At 47.9% G+C, this 22180-nt stretch overlaps 2 protein-coding genes across 5 annotated transcripts in view; one reads left to right on the forward strand and one right to left on the reverse strand.

Moving 5' to 3' along the window:
* The window catches only part of BCCIP (BRCA2 and CDKN1A interacting protein), a 150470-nt gene extending 138045 nt beyond the window's left edge, over window positions 1-12425 (reverse strand). Inside the window, exon 1 of the mRNA XM_078643515.1 lies at window positions 12174-12425. Within this exon, the coding sequence (XP_078499641.1) occupies window positions 12174-12299 (126 nt within the window). The 5' untranslated portion in view covers window positions 12300-12425. The remainder of the gene's footprint in view (window positions 1-12173) is intronic.
* A 243-nt stretch (window positions 12426-12668) lies between these two features.
* UROS (uroporphyrinogen III synthase) overlaps window positions 12669-22180 on the forward strand; it is a 598542-nt gene continuing 589030 nt past the window's right edge. For 3 of the 4 annotated variants that reach the window (XM_078643516.1, XM_078643519.1, XM_078643518.1), the window contains exon 1: window positions 12684-12805. The gene's annotated coding sequence lies outside the window, so the exon portion shown is untranslated. Of the gene's footprint in view, window positions 12806-22180 lie in introns of all 4 variants that reach the window. The other variant, XM_078643517.1, reaches the window with a different exon arrangement.

Below are 22180 nucleotides of genomic sequence, written 5' to 3' on the forward strand. Positions count from 1 at the left end.
CAAATTGTAAGGTGGTCAATACCACCAAGAGTACACTGGTAAGGCTAGTAGCTTCAAGGCAGCGAGTACGCCGACAAGATCCCAAGACCGCGGGTAAGAACCGGAAGTGTCTACAGATAGGTCTAAAACACAATTGTAGTCTCCTTCCAGGACCCACTGTGACCTTCAATCAATCAGGGAATTTTAAACACCTTTAAAGGGTTCAAGGTGCTTGGGGGGGGGCAGCTCCGGTCAGTCGAAGAGCCAGGTCTTGAGGGTCTTTCGGAAGATGTGCAGAGTGGGGCGCGTTTGATGTCAATCGGGAGCTTGTTCCAGGTCTTGGCCGCGACGTAGGAGGAGGTTCTTCCTCCCATTCTTGCTCTGCGTAAGCGCAGAGGTTCGGCGAGGGCCAGGTCGGCGGATAGGAGGTTTCTCTTGGGTATGCGGTGGGAGATTCTATTGTTGAGATATATTGGTCCGGTGTTGTGGAGGCATTTGTAGGCGTGGGTGAGTATCTTGAAAGGTACTTTCTTCTCGAAGGGGAGCCAGTGGAGATTTTGCAGTGTTGGGTTTTGTGTTTGTGTCGAGGGATGCAGAGGACGAGTCTGGCTGCGGTGTTCTGTATGGTCTGGAGTTTGCAGAGACTTGTTGATCCGGGCGTAGAGGACGTTTCTGTACTCCGTTCTGCTGGTTAGGAGTGCATGGGTGACGGTCTTCCTTGATTCAGGGGGGATCCATTTGAAGGTCTTCCAGAGGATGCGGAGTGTGTAGAAGCAGGTGGAGGAGAGGGGGTTAACCTGACGGATCTTAGAGAGGGAGGAGTAGAGTACGATGCAGAGGTTCCGGGTGTGGTCAGTGGGGGGGGGGCGGGGGCTGCAGAGGGCGGTGAGCCACCAGGTGTTATCCCATGCAGAGGGGGAGGGTCCGAGGACCTCGGTCTTCTCTGATTTGAGCTTCAGGCAGCTGCTCCTCATACAGTATGCAACGTCCTTCATTCCTTCCTGCAAGTTGGGTCTGGTGGTGATGAGCTAGGTGTCGTAGGCGTAGGATTATATACGGAGTTTGTGATGTCTGTCGATGGCGGCAAGGGGGGGCCATGTAGATGTTGAAGAGTGTGGGGCTGAGCGATGATTCTTGAGGTACTCCACAGTTTGTCTCTGTGGGTTTGGAGAGGTAGGGTGGAAGTCTGATTCTTTGGGTTCTGCCGGTGAAGAAGGAGCGGAGCCAGTCGAGGGCTGTTCCCTGTATGCCAGCGTCGTGGAGTCTGGCATACAGGTGAGAGTGCAGTTGGAGACTTGTGTCGAAGGCCGCAGAACGGTCGAGTAGGATCAGGGCAGCAGTGTGTCCTTGATGTCGTCTGTAGCGGCAAGTAGAGAGGTCTCAGTGCTGTGGTTGCTGCAGAATCCAGATTGGGAGGGGTCAGGGATGGAGTTCTCTTCAATGAATTTAGTGAGTTGGACGTTGACGGTCTTCTCAGTGACTTTGGCCACGAAGAGAAGGAGGGAGATGGGTTGGTAGTATTGGAGGTCCGTAGCGTCTGCTGAGGGCTTCTTGAGCAGGGGCCTGACTTCTGTGCGTATCCAGTCGTCGGGGTAGGTGCCTGCTTCAAAGGTGGTGTTGATGGCGTGTCATAGTTCCGGTGCGATGGCTCTGTAGAAGATGTGTGGGGCTAGGGGTCCGTGGGGGCTCCTGAGTGAATGCCTTTCATGGTTGATGTGGTGTCTTCTGTGGCGTTTGGAGTCCAGGAGATGGTGGATGGTGAATTGAGCTAGGATACCGGATAAAGAGTCCCAAAAATTCCCTTGCTCAATATTTGGATAATAGATACTACCTATTAGTATCTGCTGGCCATCTATAAGTTCCTCCAGGAGCACATATTGGCCTCTTTGTCTAACACTCTGGCTGTCTCTCGGAAGGGAACTCCCGAGCGGACCCAGATCAGTGCTCCACGTGCATACATTGTGGCGCAGAAGGTGCCCCGCCATTGCCTTTGTAGCTTGTCTAGCTCCCCAGCCGCAAAGTGCATCTCCTCCCGCAGTGCTATTTGCACTTGCTGCCGCTTGATGTAGAAATAGACCGTGTTTCGCTTGCGCGCCGTATGCATCCAATGGACATTTAGGGTGAATAGGTTAATGTCTGCTGTGAAAGGGGGAGGGGGGTTCCAGCGATGGCCTCATGCTTTGCCACCCTCTATCCCATGTAGGGTGTGTGTAAATTGGTGCGACTGCGCATCCACTGCCTGCTACTAGTGTGAGGGTTGACACCAAACTAGGGGGTGAGGGTGACAACTGTAACGGGAAATAATCCCAAAGTTGGGGACCTACTGTGACTGGCAGTACGTCCAAACAAAGCATAGTGTGAACACTTTAAAGTTCAGTGGGCGCTGTGGTCACACGGGTGCAGTGCGTTCCGTATGTGTAGCCCTTATGGCATCTATTGTAATGGTGGGGCTTGCGGTCTGTGGCAACTACATAAGTGGATGTGCTTATGAGACTTAGGTTCCGAAGGCCTGTGTATGACTGAGTAATACTGCACAGTGCGAGAGTCCTTTTGATCGTTTCTCATATAAGCGTGTTTGCTGTTTGCAGGGTTACCAATGGAGGAGGGACGGATTCTGCACAGGAGGTACTAGAGTCACTGGGGACCTCTTCAGATGTGAAAATACGAAGGCCTCTCTCCTCATCCAAGGTCAGTTGGGCAGGTCGCAAATCCGCCATCTGCAGGGCCTTCCAAAGTTTTGTTATTATTTGTTCAAGATTGGGTGGTCCTGTAAGTGAGTTGCAAGTCGGTGACTTGGTGTGGTGTTGAGTCTTTTTCCCCTCCACGGCGGCGTCTCTTCCAGGGTTCGTGCTGGAGTGGTCTCTGAGTGCGTTTCGGGTCTGGGTTGATCTGCAGGTTAAGCTCCATCCAACTGTATGCCTATGTCGGATCTGTGAAAAACGAAGTGACGTCCTCGTGGATCATCTTGAGGCGAGCCGGGAATAATAAGGAGTATGCCACTCCTTTTATGCAAAGGAGATGCTTTACCTCTAGGAAGGATGAACGTTGGCGTTGCACTGCTCAGGAATAGTTGGAAACAGCATTTCATGTTTAGCTTCCACCCTAATAGGTCTTTCTTCCCCGTGCAGCTCGCAGGAAAGCATCTCTATGGAGTGGAGGAGCTTGACGAGAAACAGTCTGGGGGGGGACCCCGGGGAAGGTCTTCACGCTGGGAACCAGTGCGGTCTCTCAACCGAGAAGAAAGGGGAGAGTTCCATGGCCAGTGTGAAGGATTTCAGCCAGGTCTCCACATAACTCACAGAGTCTGCACCCTCTACCCCCTCCGGTAGGTTCAGGATGCGGATGTTGCTTCTTCTTGAGCGTCCTTCCAAATCGTCCGCTCTGTCTTCAAGCTGCGAGATTCGGAATTGGAGATCCCGAATGGCTTCCTGGTGTGCCTTGGTTAGGGGTTGCAACGCGGTTATGGCTTTCTCCCCTTCTGCTACTTTGTTGGTTAGCTTGCGGTGATTGTCTCGCAGTATGTTGAGGTCTGCTGTTAGCGTCCCAAATCGTTCCTCCATTGTCACTCTGGAAAGCTCAATGACGGCTAGGACCTTCTCAGACATTGTTAAGGTGGCCGTTGTCTCTGAATTTGCCAGCCGGTCTTCAGGCGGCTTTGCAGGATTTTGCATTGACGCTGTAGGTTGCTGTCCCACATTGGATCTCAGCCAACACATAGTTTGTGCCGTGTATCTTTTTTATGAATATTTTGCCGAGCGCCTCTGCCGTTAGACTGGGATCCAGGCTTTATCTGGCTGTGGGATGAGCGCCTTGGTGCTGCCGCTCCGAGTTCGACTGGTTGTATCCTGCACTTTTCTCCACCAGTCACTGGAGTATTGGGACTGCACTGGAGTGGGGGGTATGAGTAAGGTCTGGGCACTAACATTTCGCTGGGGAATGCTGCTTATGTATTGTTGAAGGTCGGAGGCTCTTTTTGTGTCCCTATTGACAAGACCACATGCGCGCTCGACTCCCGCAGCCCAAGACGCAGCGCTGTGGCGCCCGCTCACTGACAGTGATTCTCCTCTGACTTTGCTCAAGGGTGCCTTGAACTTAAATTTCGTGACTCTGGGCTCCCTGGCGTGGAGGACAGTTATTAGGGAGGAGTCACAAGCAGGCCGCCTGGTTGTTGGTGTAGGTCTTTGCGGTTATGTCGCGATGGTGCAGGCTGTCTGATTAGCCGGCTGCAGCGAAGTCTTTGATGATAGGGCCAGTCATTTAATACTCTACTCACCAAAAGGAGGTGGGGGAATGACCATGCTGCCTTCCCCCTCTATGCTTGGGCCACTGTCCTGGGTTATTTCTCCCTCTGGGGTTGCTTGGTCTCCTGTGCTCCATCGACCGTGTGCGGTCCCCGCCTGGGGCCGCTGGTGGTTCTCTCCCTGCATTGTCAGAGGGTGGAGGCTCGATCCCCCCTCCGTTGGTCCCCAATGTGCGGGTTCCATTCTCTCTGGTGGTGCCGGCGAGCTCTGCACCCGACCAATGATGCCGAGTTGTCTTGCTGCGTTAGGGAATGTCTTGACTCACCTCTCGTCTGTCCGGATCTGCCAGCCATCTGCCTTGTTGTCTATTGTGGGGCCCAGCCGCAGCCGAGCACGAGACGCTCCGGTCTCTCTGCCTCCCTGGCTATGGGCGGAGCGCAGTCGCAGTGCCTTCGTCAGTCCGCCACAGTCAGGGCTCACAGCATCTCTGGAAGAAGCCTCATAGCTCTGTCCTCACTTTGCCGGCCCCGGACCCTGATCGGGTTCCGCTCCCAGTCTTCACTGGTCCAGGGAGGGCTTTCTCTCACCTTCTTATCGTTCTGGCCTGACACGAGGGATTTACCCACTGGGCGCTGCCATTTTGAGCAAGGCCGAGGGTTCTTCCCTCGCAGTCTTCAAAATGCGGGATCCTCCTTAAACCAACACCTTCCTGGTGTCCGCTACCATGTGTGCAATGTTTGGCCTCTGGTTTCTTATTTCTTGGATGCCCCCATTACTGTGGATTATTGCTGATTGGCGGGCTCGTTCACGGAGCCTTAAGCCATTGCGTCCGCCATCTTGGCTGCTACAGCCACGCCCCCAGTTTTCACCAATGTTACTCGTTCGATAGGCGATAAAATGATTAAGTTACCAAACATTTCTCTAAGAATGCGTCCAATGAGACCACCAAAAGACGTTTCATCAAAGGGCATGATACACGAATGTGGCCCATTTTTTTGGGGCTCCACCAGCCTAACTGCAATCCCATTCTAACCCTGACTCCATGTTATAATTCATGTATAATTAAAATACGCAATCTGATAATGAAATTACACAAGAAAAATAAAAGGGCCAAGAATATAATAAACTCAACGGACGCCTACAAAGAATTCTTAATTAAAGTTTGGTTTCTGAAAAAGAACTTGACTGACATATATTCACTAGAGTACTATATGATTGTGGTACCCAAACTATTGCTGTGCCTTCAAGCCAGACATCATATGCATGTTTATAAAAATGCACAAGATCGTATACATGACCTTGAAACATGATTACGACTAAGCAGACCTGTCAACATTTTGTCTCAAAAAAGCAGGCAAAGTCAAGCATGTTAGAGGGTGTTCCAATTAAGGCCTACAGGGAAAGAGTTTTTGGAGGGTGATTTGGAAGCATTTTGTTTGTCAGGCGTGTGTGTGAATGGTAGTAACAAGCATTTGCAATGCAATAGGTCTCACATTTACAAGACTGAATTATTGGCACTGTAAATGTCAATAGCTTAAATTCTCGCAAATGTGGGGCTTTTTGAATTGCAAATATTGTTTGTTTCCAACGAGCCCGTCTAAAAAAGGGTCATGGCCTCTATTATGTGCAAGCGCGACTTGGGGCGCTTGGAAACAGCCCACAAAAAAACTGTAAAACAATAGGAGTCGCATTTGTGAGAGTTTCAGCTATTGGCATAGCTTCAAGTGCATACTTCACTACAGCATGCCTCGGAGAGCATACGCTTCCCAGGCACGACCAAAGAAGCAGGTAACTTGACAGGTGTGCAAATATACAGTGGTAAGGGAATTAAAAATGAACCTTATCCGTTAAAAAAAGCATTTTAACATCTTCGCAATGTAGATGTGCATAAGTGAGAAATGTACATCTTCATTTAAACGTCCTAGAATTATATACAGAAATCGAGGTCAAAGACTCAGTCCGTTTGTGGATGCTAAAACTTGTCTAAACAAGGAGATCATGCCTTCTATGTGCAAAAGAAACTGCTATACTGGGAAACAGTTATTGAAAGAAAAAAAAACACATAGGCAGTACACATCAGTGAACAGCTGTTTTTCAAGATGGCCGCCACGTTTGCTCGAATACTGAAACATGTTCTCGGTCTAGTTTCCTGCACGTGCCAATTGCTTCCAACTTAAAGGATAAACAGTGCCAGCAAGTGCGAGCCACGTGGGACTACTCAAGATGTTGAACTGGTGATCTCGTTATCTGGCTAACCTTCGAATTATGACATTGTAGGTCTTGAGAAGCGTGTAGATAGCTGGTAAACGTAAGATACATCAGCTAACCGGCATAGAAAGTAACCATGATGCAAAGAAATACCTCCACAATGAATTGTTATGTTGTGTTTTATTCTTTAGTACAGCTTTAAGGCTCGAGCTGTTATATGCTTCTAGAATGTTATCCTTGCATGCATCGACTGTATTCTCTTTGGTAGTCAGTTACGTCCTGCATTGCTTGGCTATGAGATGTGTTGCTGGCTCCGCCTGTGCTCCTATATTTTCTGACTTCAATAAACTACTTGAAGATTCTCCTCTTGGACTCCTTACTTAACAACTGGCGACGACGAGGGATTTGAACTTTAATCTCTTTATTATAATTTTTTTTCAAAAAAAAAAAAAAAAAGAGAAGAAAACATCTTATCACACTTCAACCCATACCGGTGGATTCATCAACCCTTTCTACTCTCCCCGCGCCTATGGACCGCTACTTCGTCCTCTCCAGCACAACCACAGATGGACTTTGTAAGACTGCTTAAGGTAGGCCAAGAAAAATCGTTGCCACTTACGATCTTTGACGGCACCCGCCAGCATCTTTCAATTACCGAACAAAGTTCCACTCGCGCTCCATGCTGCGCGACCACTGCTACCTACGCGACTCTCCTACGTCATTACACTCGCAATAACGGAGTGACGGAGGCGCGTAAGGTCACGCTGCGTGACCCTGCATAGCGGCCATTTTGGGGAATTACTTCAGCGATCGGCGTTTGTCAATTTCACACGCCGCTTCACGCTGCCTTTCCTCCACAGTGCCGACACGGAACAGGCACATTCATTATTACAAGCGGAGTTATTTATTGACTATTCTTCACGAGGAGCACAGGTGAGACTGTCGGAACACTAAAATTTACATTTACGTACGTGTACTATTTTTCTTTCATATTAATTCATTTATGGATACTGGTGATCAAACCAAAAATACTGCAATGGCCCAACAAAATTTTGTTATTAGTCCCCCACAACCTTTTTGGGCCACAGGTTCTCAACCTGACATGAAGTGGGTGGAATGGAAGGAGTATTTTAATAATTATATTTGTGCCATTGATGAAAACGGTAAAATGAAGCCTGAGCAACAAAAAAGGATACTATTACATTCTTTGGGGCCTAAAGGTTTAAAAACTTTCTCACGAATGCAAAAAGTGGTGAATACTGACCTAAGTGAATTTGATAATGCAATTGCTGATATGGACAGGTATTTTGCTCCCAAAGTATGCATAGGTGTTGTAAGGCACAAATTTTTCCAAAGAAAACAGAAGAAAGAAGAATTGGTTGATGAGTGGTTAGATGATTAAAAAAAACTGGCTATTGACTGTAAGTTCGACAACCTTCATGATGACCTCATTAGAGACCAATTGGTTATGCATAATGACAATTCACCAATTCAAGATCGACTTTGGGTCAATGGTGATGCACCTCTTGATGATGTACTTGCAATTATGAGGAAGTCGGAAATGTCAGGGAGGTGTGCTACTATTGTCAAAGACACAGTGAAAGAATTAGACAAAACGTCATCTGCAGTTTTCAAGATTCAAAGTACAACAAAGAATCAGACCAAACAACTTCACAACAAGAACTATAATCAACCATTCAGAAATCAAGCAAGGGACAACAAGCCAGAGGACAGGAAATGTTATCGTTGTGGTAGCAAAGATCATATGGCTTATTTCAAGTCGTGCCCTGCCTTACGGAAGAAGTGTAGTGTCTGTGGTCTAATAGGGCATTTTAGCAAAATGTGCCGCAAACGCGGCAATGTCAAATGTATTTGGAATGATGATGGCAGTGCAAGTGAGAGTGGTGAGGATGAGGATGTTTGTGTCAAAAATGTAAGTGGTAATTACATGTTAAATATCACTGATGAAGCAATGGAAGGTAAACCAATTTGCGAAGTGTCCTTGGGTGGCATTAAGGTAAATGTATATGCTGACTCGGGATCCCCATACACGATTATGAATGAGGAGGTATGGAGGAAGAAATTTATTCACAAATTAGGAGATAAGTTAAATCCTTCAGATGTCAATCCTGTGAGTTACACAGGTGATAGAATAGGTTTATTGGGTTTTAGATGGCTCACTTTCCTATTTAAAGGTAGACTTTCTAGAGGTAAAGTGTACATAGCAAAAACGGGACCATCTGTCCTTGGTTGGTTCGACCAGAAAAACCTCCACATCATCCTAGACCCTAATAGTAAGGAGAAAGTCTTAGTTGTAGATGAGGGTAGTAAGATCGAAGACGCCTTGAAACGTAAGTTCACTAAAGTTGTGAGCGGTCAATTAGGCAAATTAAAGGGTTTTGAGCACAGGATCATGCTCAAGAGTGACGCTCTACCGAAAGTACATAAGGTCAGACCTATTCCCTTGCTGATAAGGGATGAAGTAAAAAAGGAAATTCAAGGTCTCATTACCAAAGGTGTTATAGAAGAGGTAGATTCCTCAGAATGGATTAGTCCAGTAGTTGTAGCTAGAAAATCCAATGGCAAGATTCGTCTGTGTATCGATTTACGCCACCTTAACAAAAATATAGTAATCGAACGTTTTCCTTTACCAAAAATTAACGAGATGGTTTCTTCCTTAAGAGGGGCAACGTGGTTCTCCACGGTGGACCTTTCGGCTGCCTACCACCAGGTAGTTCTAAATTCTGAATCTAGACACTTGACGGCTTTTATCACGCCGTTTGGCTGCTTTCAATTCATAAGGATGCCATTCGGCCTGGCATCAGCCGCAGCTGTTTTTCAGCGTCTAATGCACAAATTATTTGGCAATATGGAGGGCATATGTTTCTTTCAGGATGATGTTTTGATTGCAGGTAATGACAAGGAGGACCATGATACTAAACTCTGGAAAGTTTTTGAGACACTTAATTCTGCAGGGTTAACTGTTGAATTGTCTAAATGTAAGTTCGGTGAGAGAAGTGTTTCTTACCTTGGCCACATAATCAGCGAGGAAGGTGTCAGGCCGAAGGCATCTCTTATTGAAAGCATTGTTGCTTCGCCTGCACCTGAATCTAAGGAAGAAATCAAATCCTTTTTGGGAATGGCAGAATACTGCGCTAAGTTTGTTAAAAACTTCGCTTCTAAAGTATACCATATAAGGTCCTTACTTAAAAAAAATGTGAAATTTGAATGGACCAAGGAGTGTGAACGTGAGTTTGCTGAGATTAAGTGGGAACTACAGAAAGTGAATGCCTTATCTAGCTTTGATCCCAATTTAGATTGCTGTTTGACAACCGATGCTAGCGACAAAGGTTTGGGCGCTGTCTTATCACAAATCGGGGAAAATGGAAAAGAGAGGATCATTTTGTTTGCTTCCAGAGCATTGTCACCAGCAGAGAGCAGATACCCTATCATAGAAAGGGAGGCCTTAGCTTGTGCATGGGCTTTAGAACACTTTCGTGCCTTTGTGTGGGGTAAGATGGTCAGTATCAGGACAGACCATAGACCGTTAGTCCACATTTTGTCCTCTGAAGGCACGGCAACTGCTTCGGCTAGATTAGCCAGGATCTCCATGCGCATGAAGGAATATATATATAACATCACTTATGTACCTGGGAAAGACAATGTGGTAGCCGATTGTTTATCAAGGCTACCTTCCCCTCTAGAGGAGTGCGTGGATGACCCGTGGGGGAAATTCACTGTGGCGTTTGTACACGATTCTGGAGCTCCAGCCATCAGCAGGGAGGATTGGTCTAAAGAGCATGGACTGGACAAGGATTTGGTACAAGTTTCAAAGTTTATCTGTCAAGGGTGGCCTAAAGAAAGGTATTTGTCAGGCAGTTTGAAGTCTTTTTGGGAGATCCGTTCTGAATTATCATCAGAAGGTGACATGTTGTTGAGGGGTGATAGAATCGTCCCACCTGTAAGTTTGAGGAAAAGGATTTTACAAATGTGCCATGAGGGGCATTTCGGCATAGTAAGGACAAAATTAGCGGTCAAAAAATTGTTTTGGTGGCCGAAAGTTGACAAAGAAGTTGAGACCTTTGTTAAAGCGTGTCCTGTTTGTAGTTCAGCTGACAAGTCTTTGAAGACTTTGAGACCAACCATGAGTGAGGGACTTATTCCTAGTCTTCCGTGGGAGACTATTGCGGTGGACATTTTTGGTCCAGTTGGGGATGAGAAAGAATACGGATTAGTTGCTATTGATCTTTTCACCAAATGGCCTATAGTTAAGTTCGTAGGGAATGTGGACACTAAAACTGTGTTAAAGTTTTTAGACAAAATTTTTGTAGTGGAAGGACTACCAGTTAATATCCTAACGGATAACGGAGTTCAATTTTTATCAAAGGATGCTAAAGAGTACTTTATTAAATGTGGCATCACACATAAAACCACCTCGTTGTACAATCCCAGCGGGAATGGGACAGTAGAGCGCTTTAATAGAGTTATTAAAGGTATTTTGCAAGCTGCTAACAACAAAAACTTGGATTGGAAGTTGGAGGTACAGAAGGCTGTGTGGTCCTACAAAGTCACTTTGAATAATTGCACTGGTATCTCCCCCTTTGTTATGATGAGAGGTAGATTGCCCAGATGCAAGTTTAATCCAGGTTGGGTTTTCAAAGACAGTATTCAAGAGTGGTCCCCGGAGGAAGTTAAGAGAAGTCTGGTTAGGGCTCACGATAAAAGCAAGACTTACTATGATAGACGTCATGGTGCTAAGGATGCTGTTATAAACGCAGGCGACTGGGTAAGAGTTAGGAAACCTTATAGAGTAGCGAAGGGTGAGAACAAATTTGATTCACCTAAGATGGTTGTTGAGGTTCTCAGGAATTCTGTCAGACTTAACGATGGCAAAGTTTGGAATTTAAAGGATGTTGCTTTTGATAGTTGCAAAGACCACGGGGTAGAGAACGTGGAGCCAGGGAAGGTATCTTCTGGTGATTTTGGTTGGATTGAGGATTATTTTGAGAATACTGAATTACAGTCTCAGCTAGCCCCGAATTTGTCACTTCCTCATTTAGGGGAAGGGGAGGAGGTGTTCAGTGATCCAAATGTGTTGGATACAAATGCATCCTCTTGCCCTGCTCTCACTCATGCTGATCCTGTTCCAGCCTTACCTGTCTCTGAAAACACTCTCACTCATGCTAACTCTGTTCCTGCCATACCAGTCGCAGATAACTCTAAGAGGTTGAGAGTTTCACCTGGTTGGCTTAAGGATTATGTTAGGTAGACCTTATTAGTAAACTCCTGTTTTTTATTGTCCTTACGTCCTCTCCCTTTTTCCCGTCTACCCCTTTTTCCCTGTTTTCCTTTCGTTCCTTGTAAGGGAGGGGGATGTGTTATGTTGTGTTTTATTCTTTAGTACAGCTTTAAGGCTCGAGCTGTTATATGCTTCTAGAATGTTATCCTTGCATGCATCGACTGTATTCTCTTTGGTAGTCAGTTACGTCCTGCATTGCTTGGCTATGAGATGTGTTGCTGGCTCCGCCTGTGCTCCTATATTTTCTGACTTCAATAAACTACTTGAAGATTCTCCTCTTGGACTCCTTACTTAACATGAATAGTCGTCGTTTGGGAAATTAAAAGGAAAAAACTACAGACAATAATGTTCAGCTATAGCAGATCACTCTTGCTTTTTCTACCAACAGAGCCCCCGAAAACACCACCAGAAGAGACGAGACGGAGCACCCATGCAACTGTACGAACCTCGTGTGTTTCTTCCCCTGAACCTGCGTCCTCTTGCTCGGAACTGTCATCTTCCTCGGAGTCGTCCACTTCCTCGCGGTACTGCTTCGTCGGCTCCAGAGCGGGTTTTTTCGGTCTGGACGCCATCCTGTTCAGCAGTGAAGAGGACGGAACAAGCAGCGAGAGTCATAGACATAGAAGAAAGGAGACTGGGTGAAACATTCTCCTCCCTCGCAGTCACTGGCCTCTCCGGGCTCTGCACCCTCTCAAGTCGCACAGCATAGCGAGAGCCACCAGGGGAGCTGCAGGAGACGCTGCTCCGTACTCAGTTGAATGGCGCAGTTTGGGATTCCCACCAACTCTTATTTTGAAGTGCCTGCGATTTCATTATTGTTTTTAATTGATGCCTTTTAATAGCCATTCCCTACAGTAAAATAAATAACACGTAGTTCAACGATGGCAACTGCGCGGAGTCCGTTCGTGTGCGTCCTCTTTCTATGGCCTCTTTCTATGCTTTAACGACGCCCACCACAATTCCTCTGTTTATCCTTTTGTAGTGTATGTGCTTCCTGTCTAGTGGCATGGTGGTTAGTCGATATATTTTGATGCACTGCGTACCTAGCATGTGTACCCATGTTTCTCTTCTGCAAGCCGTAAGTTTTTATCTGGAGGCTGTTTTCTTTTTAACATAAACGTATATTTTGTATGCGAGTTAGATTTTTAGAGATATTTCAAGTTGCTCCACACTAGAAGTGAGTGGTTCGTGCAGTCCTGGTTAGTACCCTTGTATTGCCGCACACGTTGTTTTGATTTTCCACTATAAATGAGAATTCTACGTACTAAGAGTCAATAACAGCAACACAACGGGATGACACAATTTAAAGATCCCTGGTTATCTATATTAAGACAAATGTCACTAGAACTATGTGGCAGGATGAATTGTGTATGATGCAAGTAAAAACCAGTCATTCGCCATTGTGTCATTAGAGCAAAATGAAGCGGTATAGTCAAGGATTTTATTACCTGGCTATTTTGACATACTTGCCCAATTGATACAAAAGTGATCTCAACACTATAGAATGTACGTAATTTCACAAAAACGTATATGCATCCTAGAAACGTATGTACAAAAAACACAAGAATGCAGTTGTGTGAATTTTTATCATTTTAAAATAATTTGTGTAAAAATATACAATACTTTCATTATGAGAAAGCAACTCTACCAATATGTACTTGATGTATTCTGTCTAACAATTTGCTGCTTATTCTCTTAACATGGGATTGGTGTTTATTTTTCTTTCTCTGACTGCATAGTGAGAGGAGGTCTTTAAAGTGAATTATGTGACCATATTTGCTGAAGTACAGGGAGTGTGAAAGGAAAGGCTGTAGGATTTTTATTTAAATACCTGTATATGAACTGTATGCATTCTGAGTTAGGAAATCAAAAAATAAGCACATTTGTTTTTGTAATTATTAAGTTTGCTGGACACAGATTTTTATTAGGATCAAGAGACTTTCCTTCGTGATGCACAAACGAAAAATATTCACTCACAGAAACTCGATTTCCACTCATCAATTGAGTGCAGTATAGTTTTATCAGTAAAACTATATCTGCAAAGTTAGTGGACTTTTCAATGGAAAATGTACTGTCTGTAAATTACAATGTGGTATCACATGATGCTTTAGTTACATTAAGAAAATCAAAACTCGTCATGTCCTTTAAAGGTAGGTGGGTCACAAAAGTCTGTTGTAAAAAGTGGGTCATGTTTCAAAAAAGTTAGGAACCACTGCTGTAGAAGCACTCTGTGGCAATTTTTCCAGCAGTCTCAGGGCACTTGGGGGTTATTGGGCTCTAATTGTAACAATAAGACCCTTTTACCTCTGGTGTTCCCGGCTTATCCTAATGCTGGAACCAAAACTAAGCACCTAGTTTACTGATTTATCCCTTGACCCACAGGAGAGCAAGCTAGGGTGGCCCAAGGTTTACTGAGACTCCAAAATTAATCCGTCAAATAACAACAGATAATAAATCAATGTCCAGACAGTGCTTTTACTTAAAAAAAGATTACAACATACACAGGAAATGTAGAGGGCAAAAATAGCATTCACAGTTATTAAAGGGCATTTTCATGGAGTCAGTTACCCAGTTATGACTGCAGTGCCACGTGCCACTCCTAGTGTCATGCAAGTGGCATGACTCTAATAAGGTGAAACACATAAAGCTAGTGGGGTTGCAATCTCCTTTACTTTTCTCAACATGGTTGAGTCAACATGACTAACATTGGAGTGGAAGGACTGTCTCTGAGTCATTTATATACAGGCCTCAAAAAATCGTAAATATTTTTACTAGACCTGCAGGTCTAGTGACATGAATAATCTACTTGATCTAACTGTAATGTACTTAACCCGTAATCTGGTCTCAACTTGTGGGATCCTAGCAAATCTTTTATTTTACAGAGCTGCCTTTTTCTACTTTATCACATATGAAAGCACCTTAAAATATTCAATTTCAGCATTTCTGCTGTACAAAAATCCATTTTGTTTGATTTAATAGACTAAACTTTTGCACTGTGTATTATAAGAATGTAGCCCACATATAGGGTACACATAACCCCTGACCTGCCTCTTAGGTCACTAGTTCAGTTGTCACCAGGGCTGGGGCTAGAATGTTTCTCAGTTCATGTTTAAAAACTCAATTTTAGTAAAATTATTACTTAAGCATGATGTGGTAGAGCACTGTCATCTACAAACAGCACCCTTTGCATTGAAATGGGCAAATACATTCCTACTAGCGTGCAGTTTTACTGATAAAACTATATATCGTATAAACAATAATCTGAAAATTGGGTTTGAGCAAAAATGTTTATCATTTGTACATCACTAAGTAAAGTGTTCTGATCTGCTTTCATGTTAATAAAAAACTTTTTTCATCACCCAGAATTACAAAAAAGTGTTTTTAGAGTTATTCAAATACATTTTGAAACTTTTGTGCAGTGTATTCACAAAATATTTAAATGGTGAGTGATTTAAAAAAACAACCAAAAAAAAACAACCAGACAGCCTTTAATTTCACACTCTTTGTACAGTACGATTGCCAGACAGTTTACTTTACAAAATCCTCTAACTTTGCTGATTATTTTATCCTGGAGGTTATTTTTACATTTCTTTCAGACGGCTTGCCAGAGGCAAGCCCGTCTGCGCCCGTCCGCGGCCGAATGGGGCCTGGGGCCAGACCCCCTGTTCAATTTCACCACGGTCCTCTCAAATACACTCGAGAGGCCCTTCTGTCCCTCCGGTACAGCTACTGCACTTATGATGCTCCCCTGGATTGTGATCTAAGCCCTTTACACTGTTATGGCTGTGGCTTCCCCCTGTCATCTTCCATACCTAATATAAACAAGCATTGAAAATGCAATAGGTCTCGCAATAGAAGAGTTTGAAATTTTTCGTTTTGCAAATGGATGAGTGGCGTTGCGTGGATGAGTGGCGTTGCGTGGATGAGTGGCGTTGCGTGGATGAGTGGCGTTGCGTGGATGAGTGGCGTGTGTGAGTGGCGTTGCGTGTGTGAGTGGCGTTGCGTGTGTGAGTGGCGTTGCGTGTGTGAGTGGCGTTGCGTGTGTGAGTGGCGTTGCGTGTGTGAGTGGCGTTGCGTGTGTGAGTGGCGTTGCGTGTGTGAGTGGCGTTGCGTGGATGAGTGGGGTTGGAATGCAATAGGTCTCGCATTAGAAAAGTTGTAGTTATTGGTCTTGTAAATGACATAATTTATTTATTTTTTCGTTGTTAAAATTGCTAAATTGATGGCTTTGTCATTTACAATGCCAATAGTTATAACTTTCGCGAATGTGACACCTATAGCATTTGGAATGGAACATGTTTTGTATTTACGTGACTTATAATATATGGCAGCTCTGGTCGTTATGCTACATCTCTAGAGAGCAGGAGAGTGCAGCAGGGGAGAGAAGCACAGCAATGCAATATGTCTCGCATTAGGAAAGTTTGAGCTATTGGTATTGTAAAGGACACATTTTTTATGTATGTGCTTGTTTTTAAAATAGCAAATTAATAGCTTTGTTATTTACAATGCCAATAGTTTTATCTATCGCAAATGTGACACCTATTGTAACACAATATGTGTTGTGAGGGTGAGTGAGGGTGAGAGGGTGAGGGGTTGAGGGTGAGGGTGGGTGAGGGGTTGAGGGTGGGTGAGGGTGAGGTTGAGGGTGAGTGAGGGTGAGGGGTTGAGGGTGAGTGAGGGTGAGGGTGAGTGAGGGTGAGGGGTTGAGGGTGAGTGAGGGTGAGTGGTTGAGGGTGAGTGAGGGGTTGAGGGTGAGTGAGGGTGAGGGTGAGTGAGGGTGAGTGAGAGTGAGGGTGAGTGAGGGGGTGAGGGTGAGGGGTTGAGTAAGGGTGAGGGATTGAGGGTGAGTGAGGGTGAGGGGTTGAGGGTGAGTGAGGGGTTGAGGGTGAGTGAGGGTGAGGGGTTGAGGGTGAGGGGTTGAGGGTGAGGGGTTGAGGGTGAGTGAGGGTGAGGAGTTGAGGGTGAGTGAGGGTGGGTGAGGGTGAGTGAGGGTGATGAGTGAGGGTGAGTGGGGGTTGAGGGTGAGTGAGGGTGAGGAGTTGAAGGTGAGTGAGGGTGAGTGAGGGTGAGTGAGGGTGAAGGGTTGAGGGTGAGGGGTTGAGGGTGAGGGTGAGTGAGGGTGAGTGTGAGTGAGGGTGAGTGAGGGTGAGTGAGGGTGAGTGTGAGGGGTTGAGGGTGAGGGGTTGAGGGTGGGTGAGGGTGAGTGAGGGTGAGGGGTTGAGGGTGAGTGAGAGTGAGAGGGTGAGGGTGAGGGGTTGAGTGAGGGTGAGGGTGAGGGTTGAGGGTGAGTGAGGGGTTGAGGGTGAGTGAGGGTGAGGGGTTGAGGGTGAGTGAGGGTGATAAGTGAGGGTGAGGGGTTGAGGGTGAGTGAGGGGTTGAGGGTGAGTGAGGGTGAGGGGTTGAGGGTGAGGGGTTGAGGGTGAGTGAGGGTGAGGAGTTGAGGGTGAGTGAGGGTGGGTGAGGGTGAGTGAGGGTGATGAGTGAGGGTGAGTGAGTGAGGGTGAGTGGGGGTTGAGGGTGAGTGAGGGTGAGGAGTTGAAGGTGAGTGAGGGTGAGTGAGGGTGAGTGAGTGAGGGTGAGTGAGGGTGAGTGAGGGTGAGGGGTTGAGGGTGAGTGAGGGTGAGGGGTTGAGGGTGAGGGATTGAGGGTGAGGGGTTGAGGGTGAGTGAGGGTGAGGGGTTGAGGGTGAGTGAGGGTGAGTGAGGGTGAGGGGTTGAGGGTGGGTGAGGGGTTGAGGGTGAGTGAGGGGGTGAGGGTGAGTGAGGGTGAGGGTGAGTGAGGGGTTGAGGGTGAGTGAGAGTGAGGGTGAGTGAGGGGTTGAGGGTGAGTGAGGGGTTTAGGGTGAGTGAGGGTGAGGGGTTGAGGGTGAGTGAGGGTGGGTGAAGGTGAGTGAGGGGTTGAGGGTGAGTGAGGGGTTGAGGGTGAGTGAGTGAGGGTGAGTGAGTGAGGGTGAGTGAGGGTGGGTGAGGGTGAGTGAGGGTGAGTGAGGGTGAGGGGTTGAGGGTGAGTGAGGGTGAGGGGTTGAGGGTGAGTGAGGGGTTGAGGGTGAGTGAGGGTGAGGGGTTGAGGGTGAGGGGTTGAGGGTGAGGGAGGGTGAGTGAGGGTGAGGGGTTGAGGGTGAGTGAGGGTGAGTGAGGGGTTGAGGGTGAGTGAGGGTGAGGGGTTGAGGGTGAGTGAGGGTGAGGGGTTGAGGGTGAGTGAGGGGTTGAGGGTGAGTGAGGGTGAGGGGTTGAGGGTGAGGGAGGGTGAGGGGTTGAGGGTGAGTGAGGGTGAGGGGTTGAGGGTGAGGGGTTGAGGGTGAGTGAGGGTGAGTGAGGGTGAGGGGTTGAGGGTGAGGGGTTGAGGGTGAGTGAGGGTGAGGGTGAGTGAGGGGTTGAGGGTGAGTGAGAGTGAGGGTGAGTGAGGGGGTGAGGGTGAGGGGTTGAGTGAGGGTGAGGGGTTGAGGGTGAGGGGTTGAGTGAGGGTGAGGGTGAGTGAGGGTGAGTGAGGGTGAGGGGTTGAGGGTGAGGGTGAGTGAGGGTGATGAGTGAGGGTGAGTGAGGGTGAGTGAGGGGTTGAGGGTGAGTGAGGGTGAGGGTGAGTGAGGGTGAGGGGTTGAGGGTGAGGGGGTGAGGGTGAGGGGTTGAGGGTGAGTGAGGGTGAGGAGTTGAGGGTGAGTGAGGGTGAGTGAGTGGGGGTTGAGGGTGAGTGAGGGTGAGGAGTTGAGGGTGAGTGAGGGTGAGTGAGGGTGGGTAAGGGTGAGTGAGGGTGAGGGTGAGTGAGGGTGAGTGAGGTTGAGGGTGAGTGAGGGTGAGGGGTTGAGGGTGAGTGAGGGTGAGGGTGGGTGAGGGGTTGAGGGTGAGTGAGGGTGAGGGTGAGTGAGGGTGAGGGGTTGAGGGTGAGGGTGGGTGAGGGGTTGAGGGTGAGTGAGGGTGAGGGGTTGAGGGTGAGGGGTTGAGGGTGAGTGAGGGTGAGGGTGAGTGAGGGTGAGGGGTTGAGGGTGAGTGAGGGGTTGAGGGTGAGTGAGGGGTTTAGGGTGAGGGGTTGAGGGTGAGTGAGGGTGAGGGAGGGTGAGGGTGAGGGAGGGTGAGGGGTTGAGGGTGAGTGAGGGTTTGAGGGTGAGTGAGGGTGAGGGTGAGTGAGGGTGAGTGAGGTTGAGGGTGAGTGAGGGTGAGGGTGAGGGAGAGGGAGGGTGAGGGAGAGGGAGGGTGAGGGAGAGGGAGGGTGAGGGGTTGAGGGTGAGGGGTTGAGGGTGAGGGGTTGAGGGTGAGTGAGGGGTTGAGGGTGAGTGAGGGTGAGGGGTTGAGGGTGAGGGTGAGTGAGGGTGAGTGAGGGTGAGGGGTTGAGGGTGAGTGAGGGTGAGTGAGGGTGGGTGAGGGGTTGAGGGAGAGTGAGGGTGAGGGGTTGAGGGTGAGTGAGGGTGAGGGTGGGTGAGGGGTTGAGGGTGAGTGAGGGGTTGAGGGTGAGTGAGGGTGAGGGTGGGTGAGGGTGAGGGTGAGTGAGAGTGAGGGTGAGGGAGGGTGAGTGAGGGTGAGGGCGAGTGAGGGTGCGGGGTTGAGGGTGAGTGAGGGTGAGTGAGGGTGAGTGAGGGTGAGGGTGAGGGGTTGAGGGTGAGTGAGGGTGAGGGAGGGTGAGGGTGAGGGTGAGGGAGGGTGAGGGGTTGAGGGTGAGTGAGGGTTTGAGGGTGAGTGAGGGTGAGGGTGAGTGAGGGTGAGGGTGAGTGAGGGTGAGGGTGAGGGAGGGTGAGGGAGAGGGAGGGTGAGGGGTTGAGGGTGAGTGAGGGTGAGGGGTTGAGGGTGAGTGAGGGTGAGTGAGGGTGAGGGGTTGAGGGTGAGTGTGGGTGAGGGTGAGGGTGAGTGAGGGTGAGGGTGAGTGAGGGTGAGGGTGAGTGAGGGCGAGTGAGGGTGAGTGGGGTTGAGGGGTTGAGGGTGAGTGAGGGTGAGGGTGAGTGAGGGGTTGAGGGTGAGTGAGGGTGAGGGGTTGAGGGTGAGTGAGGGTGAGGGTGAGTGAGGGGTTGAGGGTGAGTGAGGGCGAGTGAGGGTGAGGGCGAGTGAGGGTGAGGGTGAGTGAGGGTGAGGGGTTGAGGGTGAGTGAGGGTGGGTGAGGGGTTGAGGGTGAGTGAGGGGTTGAGGGTGAGTGAGGGTGAGGGTGAGTGAGGGTGAGGGTGGTTGAGGGTGAGGGTGAGTGAGGGTGAGGGGTTGAGGGTGAGGGAGGGTGAGGGAGGGTGAGGGGTTGAGGGTGAGTGAGGGTGAGAGTGGGTGAGGGTGAGGGTGAGTGAGGGTGAGGGGTTGAGGGTGAGGGGTTGAGGGTGAGTGAGGGTGAGGGGTTGAGGGTGAGTGAGGGGTTGAGGGTGAGTGAGGGTGAGGGTGAGTGAGGGGTTGAGGGTGAGGGGTTGAGGGTGAGTGAGGGTGAGGGTGAGAGATGAGACGGTCTTTGAGGCGCCTCTGCTGTATTTGCATTTGGTAAAACAGCCTTAATGATGTGTTGAGAGGCGCCCCCCTGCCATTGTTGCAGGCCGCCATGTGGGGGCCTGCTAAGTGTACGGGGAGGGGGCAGCAAGCACAATTTATGGTGTCTAAAGCGACCCTTTCCTGAGAGACAGCCCTGGAGACAGAGGATGTTTATTTCAAGGAAGTCCAGCGGCCTTCGCGTCTGGGCAGCATGTAGTAAAAAAACAAAAAAAAAAAGTACAAATATTTAGAAGCATTTACATATGCATTTAATCCATTGTGCAAGTCTCTCATTGCACGCGGGTGGAATGTTTGTCTACTTGCTGTTTATTTTTGGCATCAACAGATGCAGGGAGGGTGACGCTCTGTGAAGGAGTGCAGCGTGGGACCCGTGGTGTACGTGGCTGTTAAGTAATGTTTCGGCTGAGATAACATTGCAAAGGCTGACGCATGGATGGTTCAAAACAGGCGCAATAACAAAACGTGAATAGTGCGCATATAGTAGTTACTGCAACAAAACCTACAAAACCGCATAAAACCTAATTAAAAAAAAGAAAAAAGAGACAGGCTGTTATAAACAATGGAATTTACACACGTGCTTGTTGGTGATGTATTCGCCTACGCCTACATCACTTATAAAACAAGACGGATTGAAGGCAGAGAAGGGGGGAGGAGAAATGCGACATGGCGGGCAGGGGAGGGGGCGGAGTGGGGAGAGGGTGTTAAGCAGCAGGGGCCTTTGAAGTGAAGCTAAGCTTCACTTCAAAGGTGTGGGAGGAGTGCGGCTGAGGGAACAGACGGCGATTTGGTGATGTGCACGCGCATTTTAGGTCAATGCGCAAGCGCATTGACCTAAAAGCCACGGGCACAGCACCAAATCGCCGCAGTTAGGTAAACTTTGTTTAAAGCCCTATAGTCTCGCTCTGCTCAATGCGCATGCGCATTGACAGGCGAGACCTAAAAAGAGCGTTGTAGATCTTGCACAGGCATCCCATTTGAATAAAAACGCAACAAAACTCTCAGAATTTACCTTTTTTTGCCTCAACTGTAGATCACTTCCAAGACATAAAAGAGAAATTTATGACCTACTCTCTGGCTCTCAACCAGATGCTGTCTTCCTTACCGAGACATGGCTGAGTGATAGTTCCGGCCCAGATATTGCAATTGCTCTCCCCCTAACTATACCTTCCTGGGTAGAAACCGTCTTGGCAAAGAAGGAGGAGGGATAGCAATTATTTTTTAAAAAACAACTATAAATGCAAATGGGATGACCTTGACTTCCTTGACTGTGAAGCCGGTCTTTTTAAACTGCTGCTATCACCTAATTTCACCCTCTCAGGAGCTCTTATCTATCGCCCCCCAGGACCAGTCAGTTCCTGAGCTGCCTCATTCTCTCATCGCATTGCCCAGCTCCTACTTCAAGCTACCAACTTCTTGATCGTGGGTGACCTCAATATACACCTTAACGATACCTCCCAACCTATTAGTGTCAATCTCATTGCGGACATAGCTGCTCTGAATATCACCCTCCATAACTCCGGTTCCACGCATAAAGCAGGCAATTTGTTTGATCCCATCTTTTCAAACCTCACCACCGTTTTATGCAAACCCGCTATCCCCATTCTCTGGTCCGATCATTTCTTGGTCGAATTCCAAATTAAATGTGAGCAACCTCTGAAAAATCCTTTATTTTCGCCGGGGTCTAGAAACGGCAAAAATTGGAAAAACTTGGATGTAAACAAATGTAACCTTCGCCTTTTAAACACCAGACCGGTAGCCTCCATTACTACTGTGGATGAAGAAGCGGTCATCCATCACTGGCTTAGCTCATCTATTGACTCATGCCTACCTTCGGCTAAAAAGAAATACAACAACCACTACCCTCCCGCTCCGTGGTTCTCTGAAGCACTCAAACAAGGAAAAACCAAATGTAAAAACCTAGAGAGACATTGGCGCAAATATTATGATCCTTAAATTAAATCATTGTACAAATCAGCCCTTAGCAATTACCACCTACTCTGTAA

Source organism: Lissotriton helveticus, chromosome 5_1 (assembly GCF_964261635.1).
Source record: "Lissotriton helveticus chromosome 5_1, aLisHel1.1, whole genome shotgun sequence".
Taxonomy (NCBI): Eukaryota; Metazoa; Chordata; class Amphibia; order Caudata; family Salamandridae; genus Lissotriton; species Lissotriton helveticus.